The following is a 16,316-nucleotide window of genomic DNA, read 5'->3' on the forward strand; positions in this document are numbered from 1 at the left end:
CTGTTACAGGCAAAATCAAACAGTGCAAAGGGATTGATCATGAGATATGCAATAAAACTGGATTCTTTTTTTCAGGCAACTTTGCAAACTTTTAGGCTATAGATTTTTCCCTTCTTATCCTGCAATTAGAAAAAAGTATTTATAAATTTGGCTGTGAAACCATGGATGTAGAGTAAGAGTGGAATTTATAAAATGCAGTTTAAAAAGAGCAAATGCAATATATTACTACCAAAGAAAGACTGGGGTGAATTAGGCTTAACACAAGTCATGTTTACTGCAATTTCCCCTTTTCCTCTTGCTAGAAACCCAAACGGTCTTTTCCTTCCCTGTTCAGCACTGTGTCATACTGTTGTCACACTCAGATTTGTCTCCTTTTGAGGCACACCCACAGAAGCTCTCATCGGAGAGTATTGGGCAATCAGTCGCCAGGGCACCTCCTCTGCCAGAGCCCCAACTTTAAACAGGTGTATGTATCTGCTTGAGGCATAGTTGGTATTAGCCTTTGCAGTCGCTCCGTGAAACTTCCAGGAAGTCACCATTCGTCATTGCTTCTGGGGGAGGAAAAGTGGGAGAAGAATCTGGATGCAAATAGCTGGCCTGACATCATGCACCTGCCTACTCCCCTCCCCTCTGACTCCATTGCACCTGTCAGAGCCACCCCGCCCCCCACCTCCGTCCAGCCCCGCTCCAGGACTGGGCGGGGCTTTCCCGATCCTGATAGGTGCTTCACCCCCTGCGCCCCGCCTCCTGGCTCTGGGAGCCACCTCCTTCCGGGTCCACCTGGGTGGCGATGGGCCAGTGGCCCTGTGCACACCCTCCGTTTCAGCTGGGCCGGGGCATGTCCGTGGCCCCCACCAGGGCCCTGCGTGCGCCCCAGGGGCGCCGGCTCCAATGCCTCCTCCGGGAAGACAGCCAGGAGCTCCCTCAAAGACAGCTCCTTAGGGTGATGTTTTGGCTTTGGGGTGACTTCAGCAATGTCCCTAAGAGATGTGGGAGAAGAAGAATGTTTTGAGTATGACTGCCAGAATGAAGAGAGGAAGCCCCCCTGGGAGCAGCAGGAAGCCCTGGACCTCTTGGAGGAGGGTAAATTCTGTTCTTTGCTCCAGTCTGATCCTTTTCCTGTTAGCATCTACATAGAATTGGCTGTTTTACTGGTCTCACAGTGGTCTTTGATTTCCTCAGTGGAGTATAAGGCCAAGTGCACATGTCTTACGTGGTGACTGTAAAGCCAGCAGGAGAGAAGCTGTGTTTCCAGCATCCTGGGACGTCTCCTTGTCTCCCGTTTTCTTTCTAGCTGACACCTCCCTCCTGGAAGACCCCGCGCTGTCTTAACTTGTATCCCCTTTGATTTGTTTTGCCTGTTCTCAACCATGTAAATGGAATCAACAGTGTGTATTATTGTGTCTAGCTTCTGCTGCTTAACTACAATTCAGTTAACTTTGAAATTCATACTTGTTGCAAATATCAGTAGCGCCCTCCCTCTTTGCAGCATCTTAGCACTCTGTTTTAAGAGTTTTCATTGTTTTCTTTTGACAGAATGAGTTTTGGTGGGTTAATAGAAACTTGAGTCGTTATTAAATGTTTTTGTTTACTTTAGGAAATTGTTTATTTAAAAAATTATTAATCACCATTTTGAAATAGGGATTTTTAAAATATATATATATATATAGAGAAATATTTCTAATAGAAAAAATATAAGGGCTGACACTGGAATTACCTGGGAACCTACCACCAGGCTTTATCAAAGAGGTGCTGCTTTTTGAAAAGAGGGAGGGTAATAAAAATAAATGGAAAAAAAAAAAAAGAAAGAAAAGAGGGAGGGTATTAAATAAAGATACACCCAAATGCTGAGTGTGAGCTTCTTAGTTGGGCTTTTGGGGTTTTCACTCAAAGCCTAGAAAAAGAAATTTTTCAGAGGAGGGGGGAGGGGGGTAAAACAGAATGGTTAAAGAGCGACTGTGGGAAGTTCTTTAGGTTTTGAGTAAAAGCAATCAAAAGATTTTTTTCAAAATTCTGCTCTCTGATGGCCTGTTTCCATGTCTTACAATAACTTTTGTTTTTTAAACGGTTTATAATTGGCTGTATACTGAACGTGTTTGTCTTTTGAGTTTACTACCCTGAAATATTAACACTTCACCTATGGGACAGTTAAAAGTGTTTAATTGGCGAAGGGGAATGGGGAGCAGGGGCTTCCCTTGTAGCTCAGCTGGTAAAGAATCCACCTGCAGTGTGGGAGACCTGGGTTTGATCCCTGGGTTGGGAAGATCCCCTAGAGAAGGGAACGGCTGCCCACTCCAGTATTCTGGCCTGGAGAATTCTATGGACTGTATAGTCCATGTGGTTGCAAAGAGTCAGACACGACTGAGTGACTTTCACTACTACTACTAGGTGGGAGCACTGCTGAAGCCTGGAGCCCCACCCAGTCCTTCCCTGAAGGAGATGGTGGAGGTGAAAGGAGAGAGGAGTGACGGCCCAGTGGGGACTGTGCATTTATTGGGTTCCTGGAAATGATCCAGAGAAAGGCATCTATCTGTTCTAACAGAACCAGGGCTAGCCCAGACCTCACTAGATCAGCTTGTGTCCCTTAAAGCCAGGCCACTCAGCATGTGGACTGGGTGTCCACATCACCTGGCAGCTTGTTAGAAATGCAGACTGTCAGGCAGCACCCCAGACCTGCTGAGTCAGAATCTACATTTTAACAAGACCTTCAGGGGATTCCTGTGCACTTTAAAGTATGAGATGAGCTGCTGTCTTAAAGCATAGTAAGATGATTTTTCAAATCAATTATTGAGCCATATGATTCTAAATGAAAGGTTATAGTAGGTTCTAGAGAAGTATCATATATCCTTATCAAGAGAAGAAAAAATATACTGCACATATTTTATATATGTTTCATGTATATTTTTAAAAACTTTTTTTTAAACTGAAAGCCAGATGATAATGATGATGATAACCTCTGTTTATTATGTACTTACTAAATGCCAGGTGCTATTCCAAGTACTTTAATTAAATTCATGCATTTAATCTTTAAAGTAAGCATAGGACTTTAAGGACTGTTATGATTTTCCATTATATAGGCTTATAAGAAGAAACGTGAGCAACTCATCTGAAGTAACACAGCTCGTAGGTGATTTCAACCTATGTAAACTGGCTCTAGGACCCTACATAGACCGCTCTTAAATACTGTGCTAGCAGTTCTCAAGGTGGGGTCCCATCTAGCAGCATCCGTATCACCCAGGAACATGTTACAAAGGCACATTCTTGGGCCCAGCCCCAGACGTGCTGAATCAGACATACTGGGTTGGGGCCCAGTAGTCTGGGTTTTACGCACCCTCTGCATGATTCTGGTGCACTTTGCCTGGTGCTGGCCCATACCTCACAGATGCCAGGGTCTCTACTTTGTGATCAGATTTGATGGAGGGGAGGATTGGGGATCTGCTCTGTATTTGCCCTCTTAAGATAGCCTGTTACAGTTCTCTTCCTGGCCTCTTATTTGTTCCTATCCAATTTCCCTCCTTTCTCTAATAAAAAAGCTTTTAGCTGTCCTGCTAAGTCACTTCAGTCATGTCCGACTCTGTGTGACCCAATAGACGGCAGCCCACCAGGCTTTTCTGCCCCTGGGATTCTCCAGGCAAGAACACTGGAGTGGGTTGCCATTTCCTTCTCCAATTTAGCTGTCCAGGAGGTGAAAATAATATTTTTAAGACAGTAACTGCAAAAGAAAGCTAGAGTTGATCCTCATTATCCACAGGGGATTGGTTGCAGGACCACCATAGATACCAAAACCCATGGATACTCAAGTCCCTCATATAAAATGGCACAATATTTGCATAGAACCTACACATATCCTCCTGTATATGTTAAATCTCTGGATTATTTATTGATACAATGCCTAATACTTTGTAAACGCTATGCAAATAGTTGCCAGCAGTGGCAAATTCAAGTTTTGCTTTTTATAACTCTTTGGAATTTTCTTTGTTTATGAATATTTTAAATCTGGGGTTAGTTGAATCTGCATATGTACAGCCCATGGATATGGAAGGCACACTTCATTGTCAATGTGCTCAGTTTTCTTTGGAAAATAAAATTCACGAGGTTTGCTCCCAGCCTGAAGAAGTCTATGGCGTAGATCAGGAAGACAGGGATTTGATTCAGAATGGTTGGTTTCTGTGTCCACTTTTGCTGGAAGCAAGGAGTTCACTGGGCAGGACTCTGTTTCTTCTGATCCTGTCACACTACCACGTGTGCAAAAGAAGTCTCTGTGAATAGTGAAAAATACGTGCTTGATGTAGATGCAACTGTGTTCCCTGGATTCTGAGGCGGTGTCCTACACTGCTAAGAGTTCCTAAAGAGGTGCTTTGGATTGAAAACTGAAGGATAAAATTAGTTTGGGGTAACAAATCAAACCAGTCAATCCTAAAGTAAAATCAACCCTGAATATTCATTGGAAGGACCGATGCTTAAGCTAAAGCTCCAGTGCTTTGGCCACCTGATGCAAAGAGCCAACCCATTGGAAAAGACCCTGCTGCTGGGAAAGATTGAAGGCAAGAGGAGAAGGGGACGACAGAGGATGAGATGGTTGATGGCATCACTGTCTCAATGGACATGAGTTTGAGCAAACTCCAGGAGATAGGGAAGCTCAGGAAAGCCTGGCATGCTGCAATCCATGGGGTCACAAGAAGTTGGACACGATTTAGTGACTGAACAGCAACACTAATATTGGTAGCCAAGGATACAGGAGACTTATGTTGGTCCCTCCCAGGTCACCTTCTGGGAGTGATAGGCACTTCCTGATGTCACCCATTTCATCTTCAAGCAGTCTTTGAAATAAGTATTATTTCCATTTTGCATTCAAAGCAGCTGAGACTCAGATAGGTTATCCAGAGTCCCAGGACTGTAAGCACAGAACAGGGCCCTCACCCCACCGTGGGGTCTGCCCTCCACCACACCTGAGCTCTCAGCTAGTAGAGCTGTGGGCCCTTGCCTCACATTATCTCACATCATCTTCCTAACCCACGAAGCACCCGGAGAAGCAGCTTGCTTGGATCACACAGCTGTCAGAGGCAGCATGGCTCTTTTCGTCTTCAGGAGAGAAGATGTCTAGGTTTTGTGTCCTTCTGGTCCCCGGAGGCTTGTGTGGTGCAGAAACTGAGTTGATCTCAAGTGATTTCTTGCTGAGTGGCATTCTCTGAGGTGGGCTTTCTTGTTTTCCCCCTATCCCTGAGATGGAGCAGGGGGAGTCACAGTGCTGCTGAGCGATGATGCATTGGTCACACCCCTCTGTGCCCGAGCTGTGATACCAGCTCCAAGAAGACACTGGTGAAGAGTGGAGCTTTCTCATCACGCCCTTGTGGTGTGTTATGGGCAGTTTCCTCCCGCTTTCTCGAGGGAGGGATCTTTGTCATGTTTTCTCACCTGGACACTTCTGAGACTGTCATCCAACTACCAGATTGGTTATTGATTTCCTGGCAGGTATATTCAGGATGGCCTTCGGGTGGCAGGATTTGAAAAGAGCGTGTGGCGTGGTCTGGGGTCTACTGAGCCCTGAGACTGTGAGAGAGCGCAAGTCCCCTCATCAGAGGTGGCTGCTGCCGGTCAGTAGTCAGTGTTTTGGACACCGGCCAGTTTTCAGGGGCTGAGCACTACCCAGTAATTATCATCTGCAAAAAGCCAAGATGCAAATGATGCTGTTAGACAGTGGGAACCCAGAGCTTGATGGAGTGCCTCGGGCACGTGTCCAGCATCACGTGTCCAGATTCTTCAGTGAAGAATCCCAAGGTGAAGCCCAGGAGCAGCATCAGTGTGATGTCTTGTGGGGTGGGAATGTCCACCCCAGAGAGAAAGCGCCATCAGGCCTTGGCCCTGGGGTCTGTAGTGATACTGAGTGTCTGTCTTGTAGGACTCCGCCCTGTAGGGCCACATTAGAGAAAGGAGCTGGCCTAGCTTATCAGCACTGACCTCACCTCTGTTACAAAGGTCTCTCTACCCATTGTTTTCGTCACCTTGGTTTCAGCCTGGGGTTTGTTTGATAGTATCCATGGCTGCACCACACATGTCCCTTGCTCAGGGCTCTTTCTAGGGTAGAGGTAACAGCGTCACCCCAAGGCTGGCCATGAGCAAAGCTGTGCATTTTGTAGTACCTGTTCCCCAGTCTCTAGCCATCTGAACTCTCTAAGAGCTTTTCCCACCTGGCACTTCCTGCTGGTTCCTCTGGATTATGCTAATTTGTTTTACCTTCTCAATTAGGGCTTAAATTCCTCAAGGGTAGGATTCATTTTGTTTACTCAGCTGTGCTTAAGAGCCCCAGTTCAAATAGAATCAGACCCTCTCATAGCTTTGTGACCTTGTGTAATTTCATGTCTAAAATGTGGGCTATGGTAGTACTTCCCTCCTAGGATAAATGTAGACATTGAAGGAGGTGGTAGACATCCAGTACTTTAGCAGACTGCTGGGCCCATAGTGAGCAATCCATAAATGAGCCATTTGGATATCACCGAGGAGGCCTTCATTAAATACCCTGGTGATGAATGGCCCCCATGGGTCAACTCTGAGTGTTCCAGTCTAGGGCGGGGTAGATGATTGTAATATCCAACATACAGGGTTCAAGTCCATAGTTAGGTCCTGTCTGACTTTGGACAAGTCACTTGGCCCCTCTCTCTGCCTCACAGTGTCTCATGGAGGTCATATCTGTGTCACCGTGTTGTTCTGGTTTTAAATGAAATAGTATTTGTAAACTACTCCTGGTAGCTGTTGCTACTGCTGCTGCTGAGTCACTTCAGTCGTGTCTGACCCTGTGTGACCCCATAGACGGCAGCCCACTAGGCTCCCCCGTCCCTGGGATTCTCTAGGCAAGAACACTGAAGTGGGTTGCCGTTTTCTTCTCCAATGCATGAAAGTGAAAAGTGAAAGTGAAGTCTCTCAGTCATGTCCGACTCTTCTAGACCCCATGGACTGCAGCCTACCAGGCTCCTCCATCCATGGGATTTTCCAGACAAGAGTACTGGAGTGGGGCACCATTGCCTTCTCCGTCTGGAAACTGTTAGCCTGTTGTAAATACTTGATAGTAATTTTCTTTTTTCTTCCCAGCCTCTTCAGTAAGTTGCTCTGGTGCCCTGCTCTCAGACAGCGCTGGCAAAGGAAAGTGAGCCAGTACAGTCATCACGCCCTAATCTCACCTGATGGCGATGCTGATGAGTAGGCAAATGTAGCCAGAGCTGTCCTGTGAGGTCTCCACTCTTGGCAAGTGACACCTTGCTCCCACCTCCCAGTGCGTAGAGCCAGCACCATGCAGATGCTGCTCATGACCAAACACACTGCTGTTAGCAGTGAACTGGGCTCTGGGTTGGCCTCTGCCACCATGCCATCCTTGAGACTGTCCCTAAAAGCTGTCATGATCAACCAGCACCTCTCACCTGTGAGGACTCGTGGCCGGCAGTCTGCCTGTCTGCCTCTGGCTTAGGACCACAGCTGCTTATTAGTTGATGCCTCTCTGTTAATGCAGCTTCTTTCTTAGCAGCTTTGTGCCTCATCATATCACACTGGGCTTGAACTTGGCCTGTTTCCAGATGTCTTCTTTTTTATGCAGGAAGCCTGGTGGGGAGGGGATTTCTTTCCAAGATACATGTTCATCTGGAGGTGATGAGATATACACCAAGCTTTTATGTTTTCACCCCTCTCTGGGCCCTCTGGTTGGTTAGAAATGAGCCTTTCTTTGCAAAGACTGGTCTGGGAGTAAAAGAAGCTCTTCCACTTTTTTGAGCATCAACTATGTGTCGGGCTATCATGTGACTTATATAGGTGGGAAGGGACATAGGACGTTTGTAAATATAAGGTTCATTATGCTTCTGGCCATTTTGGACATGGAGCCATTTAAACAGAAATAACAAGAAATTTGTTCTTTTTTCATTTTGTTCTAACTGCAGGCAAATGAGCGTTGTTTTTTATTACCAAGTACTATAGTACTGTGAACCTCACTCTATTCCAATACACACATCAAGGGCTGCATGAAAATAGGTTTGGGGTTTTTTTTTTGGGGGGGGCGTTTAAAGCCAAATCATGTGTGTCTTATAGGTCTTAGTAGTTAATACACTTGGGCTTTTGGGCCAAGTCTAAATTATTTTGAAAATATTAAAGGGCAACAGCCAAGGGAAGGGCATGGCTGAATCTCCAAGAAGTGGCTGTAACTTGAGGAAAGTATAAGAGTGAAAATTGGAAAGAGCTGGCATTATGGATGTACTGTGAACTTCTGCCATCTAAGCAGATGCTATGAAAATTATCTAAGTGAAAATAGTCTAGTCCATGTGGGTTAGATTAGTTCGTTTATGTGCCATTTATCAGTGCTGATTTTTCTAATCACTGATTTGCTACTCCTAAACACTTTTGCTGTTTGAGAACATTCTTGTGGCTGGAGAAAGGCTCCATCATGAGATCAAGAAAGAATGCATTTGTCACATTCTGTTGAAATGACTGGCTGTGGCATATGTAGCCCAGGGATGCTTGTTTGCATATAATTTGATGATAACTTAAAGTATTGAGGTATAATTTACATACTGTAAAATTCACCCATTGTAAGTGAATAATTTATAGTGTTTTTTAGTAAATTTCCAGAGTTGGCAACAATCACCATAATTCAGTTTTAGAACATTCACATCTCGCCCCCCACCATCCCGCCTCATAAGATCCTTCATGTCTATTTACAATGAATTCCCTTTCCTACTTCTTATCTTGGATTTTCCTGGTGGCTCAGTCGGTGAAGAATTTGCCTGCATTGCAGAATACCCCGGTTTAATCCCTTGGTCGGGAAGATCCCCTGGAGAAGGAAATGGCAACCCAATCCAGTATTCTTGCCTAGAGAATCCCATGACTACAGACTGTAGCCTGGCTACTGTCCATGGGGTCACAAACAGTTAGACATGACTCATCGACTAAACCACCACCGCTCCTCATCTCAGGGAGCCACGGATCGGCGGCCTGCCTCTATAAGTTGCCTATACTGGATACTTAATATGATGGAGTCATACAATATATGGTCTTTTATGTCTGGCTCCTACTGAACATAAAGTTTTCATTTGTTTTCAATACCTTTTGGGGGGAAGTAGATTTATTTGGTAGAGCTTCCTTGTTCAGAAGTGAAACTTCTATTTGAGATACTGTTCTCACGGAGAGAGAAACTTGAGATGGTTTATTGTAGATTGAGTATCTGGAAAATTGGTGCTTGAAAAGTGCAAACTGTGCTTGTTGTACTGTTTAAAGGATCATTTGTTAGTCTTCATTTCTTGGAAGAAGAAGCCCAAGATATAATTACGGGGTTTGCCCAGGGCCTCACGGCCTTTGTAGATTCTCCTATGAAAACCTGAGCCTCATGGCACCAGGATCACAGATCTGACCTAAAGCACAGGTGCTTTTTGCTTTCTTTATGCTTCTTAAACATTGTTGATTTGTGCTGACCTCAGCCATGCCCTGGAATCCTCTATGGCTCCCTAGTTTGATACAGGAGCCAGACTGGCCTTGGCTCAGTCCACAGGACACACAGCTTCATGTGGCTTGGTCCTTAACTTCTCTTAGCCTCAGTTTCCTCATCCATAGAATACTCATCATAATAGTGCCTACCCTGCAAATTGTTGTGAGGGGTAAACAAGAAAAGCACATTAAATTCCTGGACATAGCAGGGACTTCTTAAGTGTTAGCTGCTGCCTCTGCTAGGAGTCTCCTCTTGCTTTGAAATTCACCATTTGCTAGCTGTGTGACACTGGGTGAGTCAGTTAACCTCTCTAGGCCTCAGTTTCTCTTTGGTAAAATGGGGTTAAGGTGAGTGCCTACCCTGTAGTATTTTTTGCTCTGAGGAGTAAATGAGATAATCCATCTAGAGGGCTAGGAACAAGGCCAGGCTGTAGTTAGCATGCTTGGTAAATGTAGGATGGTGCTATTATGAATTACTCTTAAAAGTTACCTCAGGGAGTACCCTATATTGTAGTCAAATATTTCCTGGCAAATATTTTAAGTAATGTTTTTCCCATCAGGGCATGGTCATTACAAAAAAATAAAGTAAAAAAAGAAAATTAAAATTTGCATTTCTCTCCAAATGGCAGAAAGTAAAAAAGAACTAAAGAGCCTCTTGATGAAAGTGAAAGAGGAGAGTGGAAAAGTTGGCTTAAAGCTCAACATTCATGACCAGATCATGGCATCTGGTCCCATCACTTCATGGCAAATAGATGGGGAAACAGTGGAAACAGTGGCTGACTTTATTTGGGGGGGCTCTAAAATCACTGCAGATGGTGATTGCAGCCATGAAATTAAAAGACACTTACTCCTTGGAAGGAAAGTTATGACCAACCTAGATAGCATATTAAAAAGCAGAGACAATACTTTGTCAACAAAGGTCCATCTAGTCAAAGCTATGGTTTTTCCAGTAGTCATGTATGGATGTGGGAGTTGGACTATAAAGAAAGCTGAGCACCAAAGAATTGATGCTTTTGAACTGTGGTGTTGGAGAAGACTCTTGAGAGTCCCTTGGACTGCAAGGAGGTCCAACCAGTCCATCCTAAAGGAGATCAGTCCTGGGTGTTCATTGGAAGGACTGATGTTGAAGCTGAGACTCCAGTACTTTGGCCACCTGATGCGAAGAGCAGACTCATTTGAAAAGACCCTGATGCTGGGAAAGATTGAGGGCAGGAGGAGAGGGGACTACAAAGGATGAGGTGGTTGGATGGCATCACCGACTCAGTAGACATGGGTTTGGGTGGACTCCGGGAGTTGGTGATGGACAGGGGGGCCTGGCGTGCTGCTGTTCATGGGATCGCAAAGAGTCGGACAGGACTGAGCGACTGAACTGAACTGGATGGCTATTCTATTTGTTTCTGTGTAGTATAAATCTGTACTCCCTTACCCCCTCGCCATTGGGATTATATGTATTTTTGAAAACGTAACTGGAATAACAGAGCGCATGCTTCCATAGTAGTTTTTCATTTCTGCCTCTGACTTCTGTGGCTGGGCTGTCAGGGACCTCAGAGCCTCCTGGAGGTCTCTGCATCATTCTATACCCCTCACCTCCTGTCACAATGTACGTGGTGATGACATATGCCTGACTGGTTCATGCTGGAAAAAGCCCCAGTCCAGGTGTAGGTTTTATTGGGTTCAGTTGTTAAAACATGTTAAATCTTTAAAAAAAAAATAGCTTTATAAAAGGGCAGTACAACGGTCCTTGTGGTGGTGGATACCTGAACCTACACCAGCGATAAAATCATATAAAGCTTAATATTCACATGTGCAGGTGCACATGCTTGTGCACACACACACACACACACGAGTTCAAGTAAAATGGAGAAATCTGAGTAAGATTCCTAGATTGTAGCAATGTCAGTACTCTGGTTGTGATATAATTTTACAAAATGTTACTCTCGGGTAAAACTTTGGTAAAGGGTATATGGAATCTCTATGTTATTTCTTACATCTGCATGTGATTATCTACACATAATTAACTACAGTGATCTCAATTCAAAAAAACAGCTTTAAAATGTAAATATAGTTTTCAGTTAATTCAATCCAAGGGCAAAAAGCTGCTCTGAGTCTTATTCTCTTACGTTAGGATAACAGAGAGCCAAAATGAGTTTAAAATGTAGCCTGGTTGTCTTTCTTTCCAGGAAAGCGAAGGACCTAGTCCTTTGAGGAGAGCTAGGGTGGGCGTTAGCTGGCCCTGGAGTCAGCATAGCACAGGTTTCAGCATAGCGGCCTTTTGCCCGTTGATGCCCCGGCTTGCCATACTCTCCTAGAGGGAGCTGACTGGACAGCCTCTGGGTCTTGTCTGCACTGTTGTAGAGCATCACAGCCGTGCAGCATGAAAACCAACTCCTGTCTGCACCATAGGATTCTGCACTTAAGAGTTTCTTGTGACATCGAGCTGATGAACTGCTTACAGCAATTTGAGCTGGACTCCATCTCCATCAAGTTAAATTCTGGTTTTAACCAACCCTGTACATTTCCCTTGCTTTTCCTCCAGCCAGCGGCCAGAGGGTTTCTGCCATAAAGCACTGGGTGGAGAGGCCGGCAGAAGAACCCTCCCCCATCCTGGCTCAGAGCGCCCTGTTTTGGGAGGGTTTCAGATTTGTAACCAGATTTCAGGTCTCTTCCTTAAACTAGAAAATCATTCCAACAGATCCTATTTCTCTGAGCTCACCCACTATGATGATCTCTGCTTGCATTTATAAAATATTTAGAGACCTATTGCTTTCCAGCTGCAATTAGCCATTAGTGATGCTACTGAGTTTGGTTAGAAATACACTTCAATTCCCAAAGGCCTTGCCTGGGCTGTGACTGCAAGTGGGTTGTTGCGAAAGCTGAACTAAGTCTTTTACTCTTAAAAGAATTATTAGAGTCTTAGTTATGAGGAATTACTAACAAGTTATTATTTGGCCCCTAAGTGGCTGGTGTCAAAAAATTTTATACTTTGACTCTAAATCCATTTGCTTTCTCTCCTTTCTCCTCAGAATAAAACCCAAGCTACCTTCACGGTATTTGGACTACAAATCATTTCCTTGCCATTGATTTAAAATAAAACAACCCTGAGATTTTTCTGGAAGCTAAAGCCTTCTTTCAGTGCACACCCTTTTTCCCCAAAGGAAAAACAAAGACATAGTCCTGAAATGGCCTGAAGGCAGCCTCTTAAGACCTCTTAAGCAATGGCATATGTTATGAAATACCCTGTGTATGAGTGTGTGTGTGTGGATTAAAAAAAAAAAAATCTATCACCCTGGTTTTCATGGTTTGGAAACTAATTGCAGAGCCTTAGAATTTAGGCCATTTGGGGGAGAGGAGGCTGGGCCATTATGAAATTATCAGCTAAGACTGTTTAATAATTGATACCAAGAATTGCTTTGGAAAGGACCCACTGTGTCCACGTGCGTGGTTCTGTACAGAATGTGGGGTCTAGATCTTAGGGCTCTTTCTGGCGGTTTATATATCACTCACTCTGCTGCTGACCCACTTTGGTTTGCTGACCAGATAGGAGGCCAGACCCCTTTCCACTCCAGCGCCTTGCCCTCAGCACCACCCCCGAGTGTGCACGTGCGGATGTGCACGCACACACACACACACACACACACACACACACACATATGCAGTGTCAAGGCTTTGCAGTGATTAGTAGACCCCTGTCCCCTCACCCCACACAGCTTGGGGCTTTTCTCTGGCATCAAACCCAGTGGGGCTGAACCTGGCCAAACCAACTACCCTTTGTACTCACGACAACATAAGTTAGAGCCACTTTTTTAGGTAGGTCATTTGTTTGGCAGACTTGTAGCATCAGTAGTTACATGGTCATTTTTATTTCTTGCAGTTTTATGTGCTGAACGAGTTGGCCAGATGACTAAAACATATAATGACATAGATGCTGTAACTCGGCTTCTTGAGGAGGTAAGTGATTCGGGGAAAGGCAAAAAGAGTCATTTATAACTGACTGATTATAATTTATATTGATTAAAGCAGACATTACTATTTTTCTTGGTGAAGAGTGTCAGAAATTGAGCCCTCTCAGAGTATGATTTCAGTGGCTTTTATTTTTTGAGCTGGTAGCTATGTTGGCTTTAGTCACTGTAATTTTGTACAAGATATTTTGGATTTTAAAAGGAATGGATTAATAACGGAATAGGGCAACATTTAAATACTTGCTATAGAATACCCAGTTGAAGCTTTATAAACTCTTAAAGTGTATACTAATGATATATGTTAAATGTATATAAAAATGTCAGAAAAAAGACATCATTATTCATATCTTTGTAACGTTTTTGTTTTGTTGTGCTGTGTTTTTACTTAGTCAGGTTAAGGGAATGTTACTATGCAGTGTCGGCATGGAAATAACCAAAACAAGCCTGGCAAGAAAAATTTAGGAAACTTACTTAGGATCAGATGAGCTGCAGGCATTTTAGAGACTATGGTTTTCTCAGTTTCTTCTCAGCATCCTGTTGACATTTGAGAATTAAGGTGCTCTGATGGTCTCTAGAGGCAGATGAGTATCCTATGTGTATCCCCACACCTAGAACAGGCCAGAACATGGTAGGTTCTCAGTATTTGCTGAATAAATGCCTGTCTTTAAAACTTCTTCCACTCTTCCCACAAAATCAGGCCTCAAATGCAGAGATTTTAACTTTTAGATCCTGGTTTATGCTCTAGAATCTAGCATGATAGGAGTCATGTGACTATTCATTAGCCCTTCTTGAGGAATAGAGTAGAAAGATATGAGGGACACAGAAACCCTCATTTTCAGCCAGTGGCAGGACAAAGCAGCAGTGTGGGACCTGAGGTTTTGTTCTTGGGTTGGGGATGGTCTTTTCACCCCATTTTTCATGTCTCTCTCTCTCCCTGTGCTCTTCCCTTCTGTACACCCAGGTTTTTCCTACCTGTTCTGAGGATGGGAACCTTCTGATCCACCCCTATGCCCCATTCCTGAGGGCTCACCTCCCCGGCTACCCACTTCCCTCTCATTCTCCTGAAGGCCACCCCCTGGTAGATCCACTGGAGCTGACACAGAGCAGGAGTGGAGACCCACATGACCACCTGTTTGTCAGGAAAATCCCAGATTTCTCAGTCCCAAATAAGTAAGATTAGATTTTCTGGCTGTGTGACAGGACCCTTGCTGAGGCATTTTAGGGGCACCGGCCCCCTGGTGGTTCTCCAATTGCATCTGTCTGGGCAGCTCGTAGGCTGGCTCGGCCAACATCACCAACTTTCGGAAATGGTTCTCACAGCCCCTTTCTGCTGCATCCATTTTCCCCAACAGTGCCCTGTTTCTGAATCCACTGCTCACCCCACACCCAGTCAGTCTTCTGAAGGTGCTCCTGTGTCTGTACCTTAATTATTTTTTCCCCAAGGCTACTACCACGGCTCCTGGAGCCCTGGCATGATTTTGAGTTTTCTCCCTTTCTTCTCTGCAACTGCCACCCTCCCAAATGCTCTGTAATCACCTGGCCCAACCCCAAACCCGACACTCAGAACTCCTTGGCGTGGCATTCCAGGCCATCCACTTAACCACATTCCTGAATCCTCTTCTTTACTCTTCCCCGGTACCTGCCTCCTTTTCTCCTACCTGTGACCTTTTGCACCGTCTTGCCCCTCTATCTCTTCCTGCCTCTGAATGTCATGCTGCGGGGCTCACTGGGGACCTCTGAAGCTGCCGCACACACCCAGCCACAGGTAGTCCGTGCCCCCACCTGCTCTGAGTTTGTAAGCCATACTATTGTTCTGTTTGCTTTTTCTTCCAGCTGTGTTGGCTAGAAGTTTCTCCAAGGCGGGAACCCTGTTGATTTCCTTCTCCATTTTACTCTTGGAAATGACAGGCCTTAGATAAATGCCTGCCTCTGTGGTCATGCTTATTCATAAGGGTAAACTTTGAGAATTAGCTGTTGTAGTGCATCATCTCATTAATTCTACGCTAGTTCTCAGAAGTAGATGCCATTGCTGCCCCATCCTACAGTGAAGGGACCTACTCTTGAGAGAACAGAAGATGGCCACATAGTATAGCTGTTTTCCAGCCAGGGCCCTTAACCACTGTGGCCCTGTTGCTTTTGGCTATAGTTGTTTATTGTCTTGTTTATTTCGTTCTGGAGAGGATGGTTAGTTGATTGTCAATGAGACATTTTTACTTTAAAAACATGAACTGGGTGACTTTTTTTTTTTTTTTTTTAAATGGGATGCTGCTTCAGTGAGTGTCCAGGGCCCATGGTTCCTGGCTCCTGATGAATGTGAGCTGGCAGGTCTGGGTGAGGTTTCACAGGGCCAGACCCATCTCTGCTTGGATGTTTGAGGATTGTGTTCAGAGGAGACTGGGACTCCAGCCCTGTATTTAGATTCTGGTCATCAGCAATTCACAGCTAATTTCCTAAATGAATGTCACTGTATAAAAAGTATGTTGTCATAGTTTAAAAAAATTTTTTTGGGTTGTTGAAAAGAATATTTTTGGTGTAGTTTCTTCAGGTGGCTCTTTGCTCTACCCTCTTTGTTTTATTTTTAGCAGCTTCCCCTGGCCATGGTCTGGGTGCATCTGTGTGTTTTATATACAACGCCGTTCCTGTCCTTCTCCTGATAAGAATCATATCTGAGTTGCCGCCTTTCTTTGGAACTAGGCAGGGTTTCCTGATTAAAGTCTGATTGTCCCAGTCACGTGACAGCTGTCCCATGCTGCACTCTTCCTGGCTTTGGTTCTGTTTCTTTTGGTTTTGCACGCCTGCCACGTGCAGATGGGGTACCAGCAGGATCTGCACAGGATGCCACGCACAGCCCTCAGCCAGCCCGAAGAGTTTGCTTCTCATTGAAGGGGAAGAGGATTC

General features: G+C 44.8%; 1 protein-coding gene across 12 annotated transcripts in view; it reads left to right on the forward strand.

Annotated features, from left to right (window-relative positions):
* The window catches only part of TRAK1 (trafficking kinesin protein 1), a 99,880-nt gene that overhangs the window by 47,087 nt on the left and 36,477 nt on the right, over positions 1-16,316 (forward strand). For 10 of the 12 annotated variants that reach the window (XM_020872443.2, XM_020872447.2, XM_020872445.2 and 7 more), the window contains one exon: positions 13,331-13,407. In XM_020872443.2, coding sequence (XP_020728102.1) covers positions 13,357-13,407 — 51 coding nt within the window. In that variant the 5' untranslated portion in view covers positions 13,331-13,356. Of the gene's footprint in view, positions 1-959; positions 1,084-13,330; positions 13,408-16,316 lie in introns of those variants that run through there. The other 2 variants (XM_020872437.2, XM_070455492.1) reach the window with 1 other exon arrangement.

This window comes from Odocoileus virginianus, chromosome 26 (assembly GCF_023699985.2).
Source record: "Odocoileus virginianus isolate 20LAN1187 ecotype Illinois chromosome 26, Ovbor_1.2, whole genome shotgun sequence".
NCBI classification, from domain to species: domain Eukaryota; kingdom Metazoa; phylum Chordata; class Mammalia; order Artiodactyla; family Cervidae; genus Odocoileus; species Odocoileus virginianus.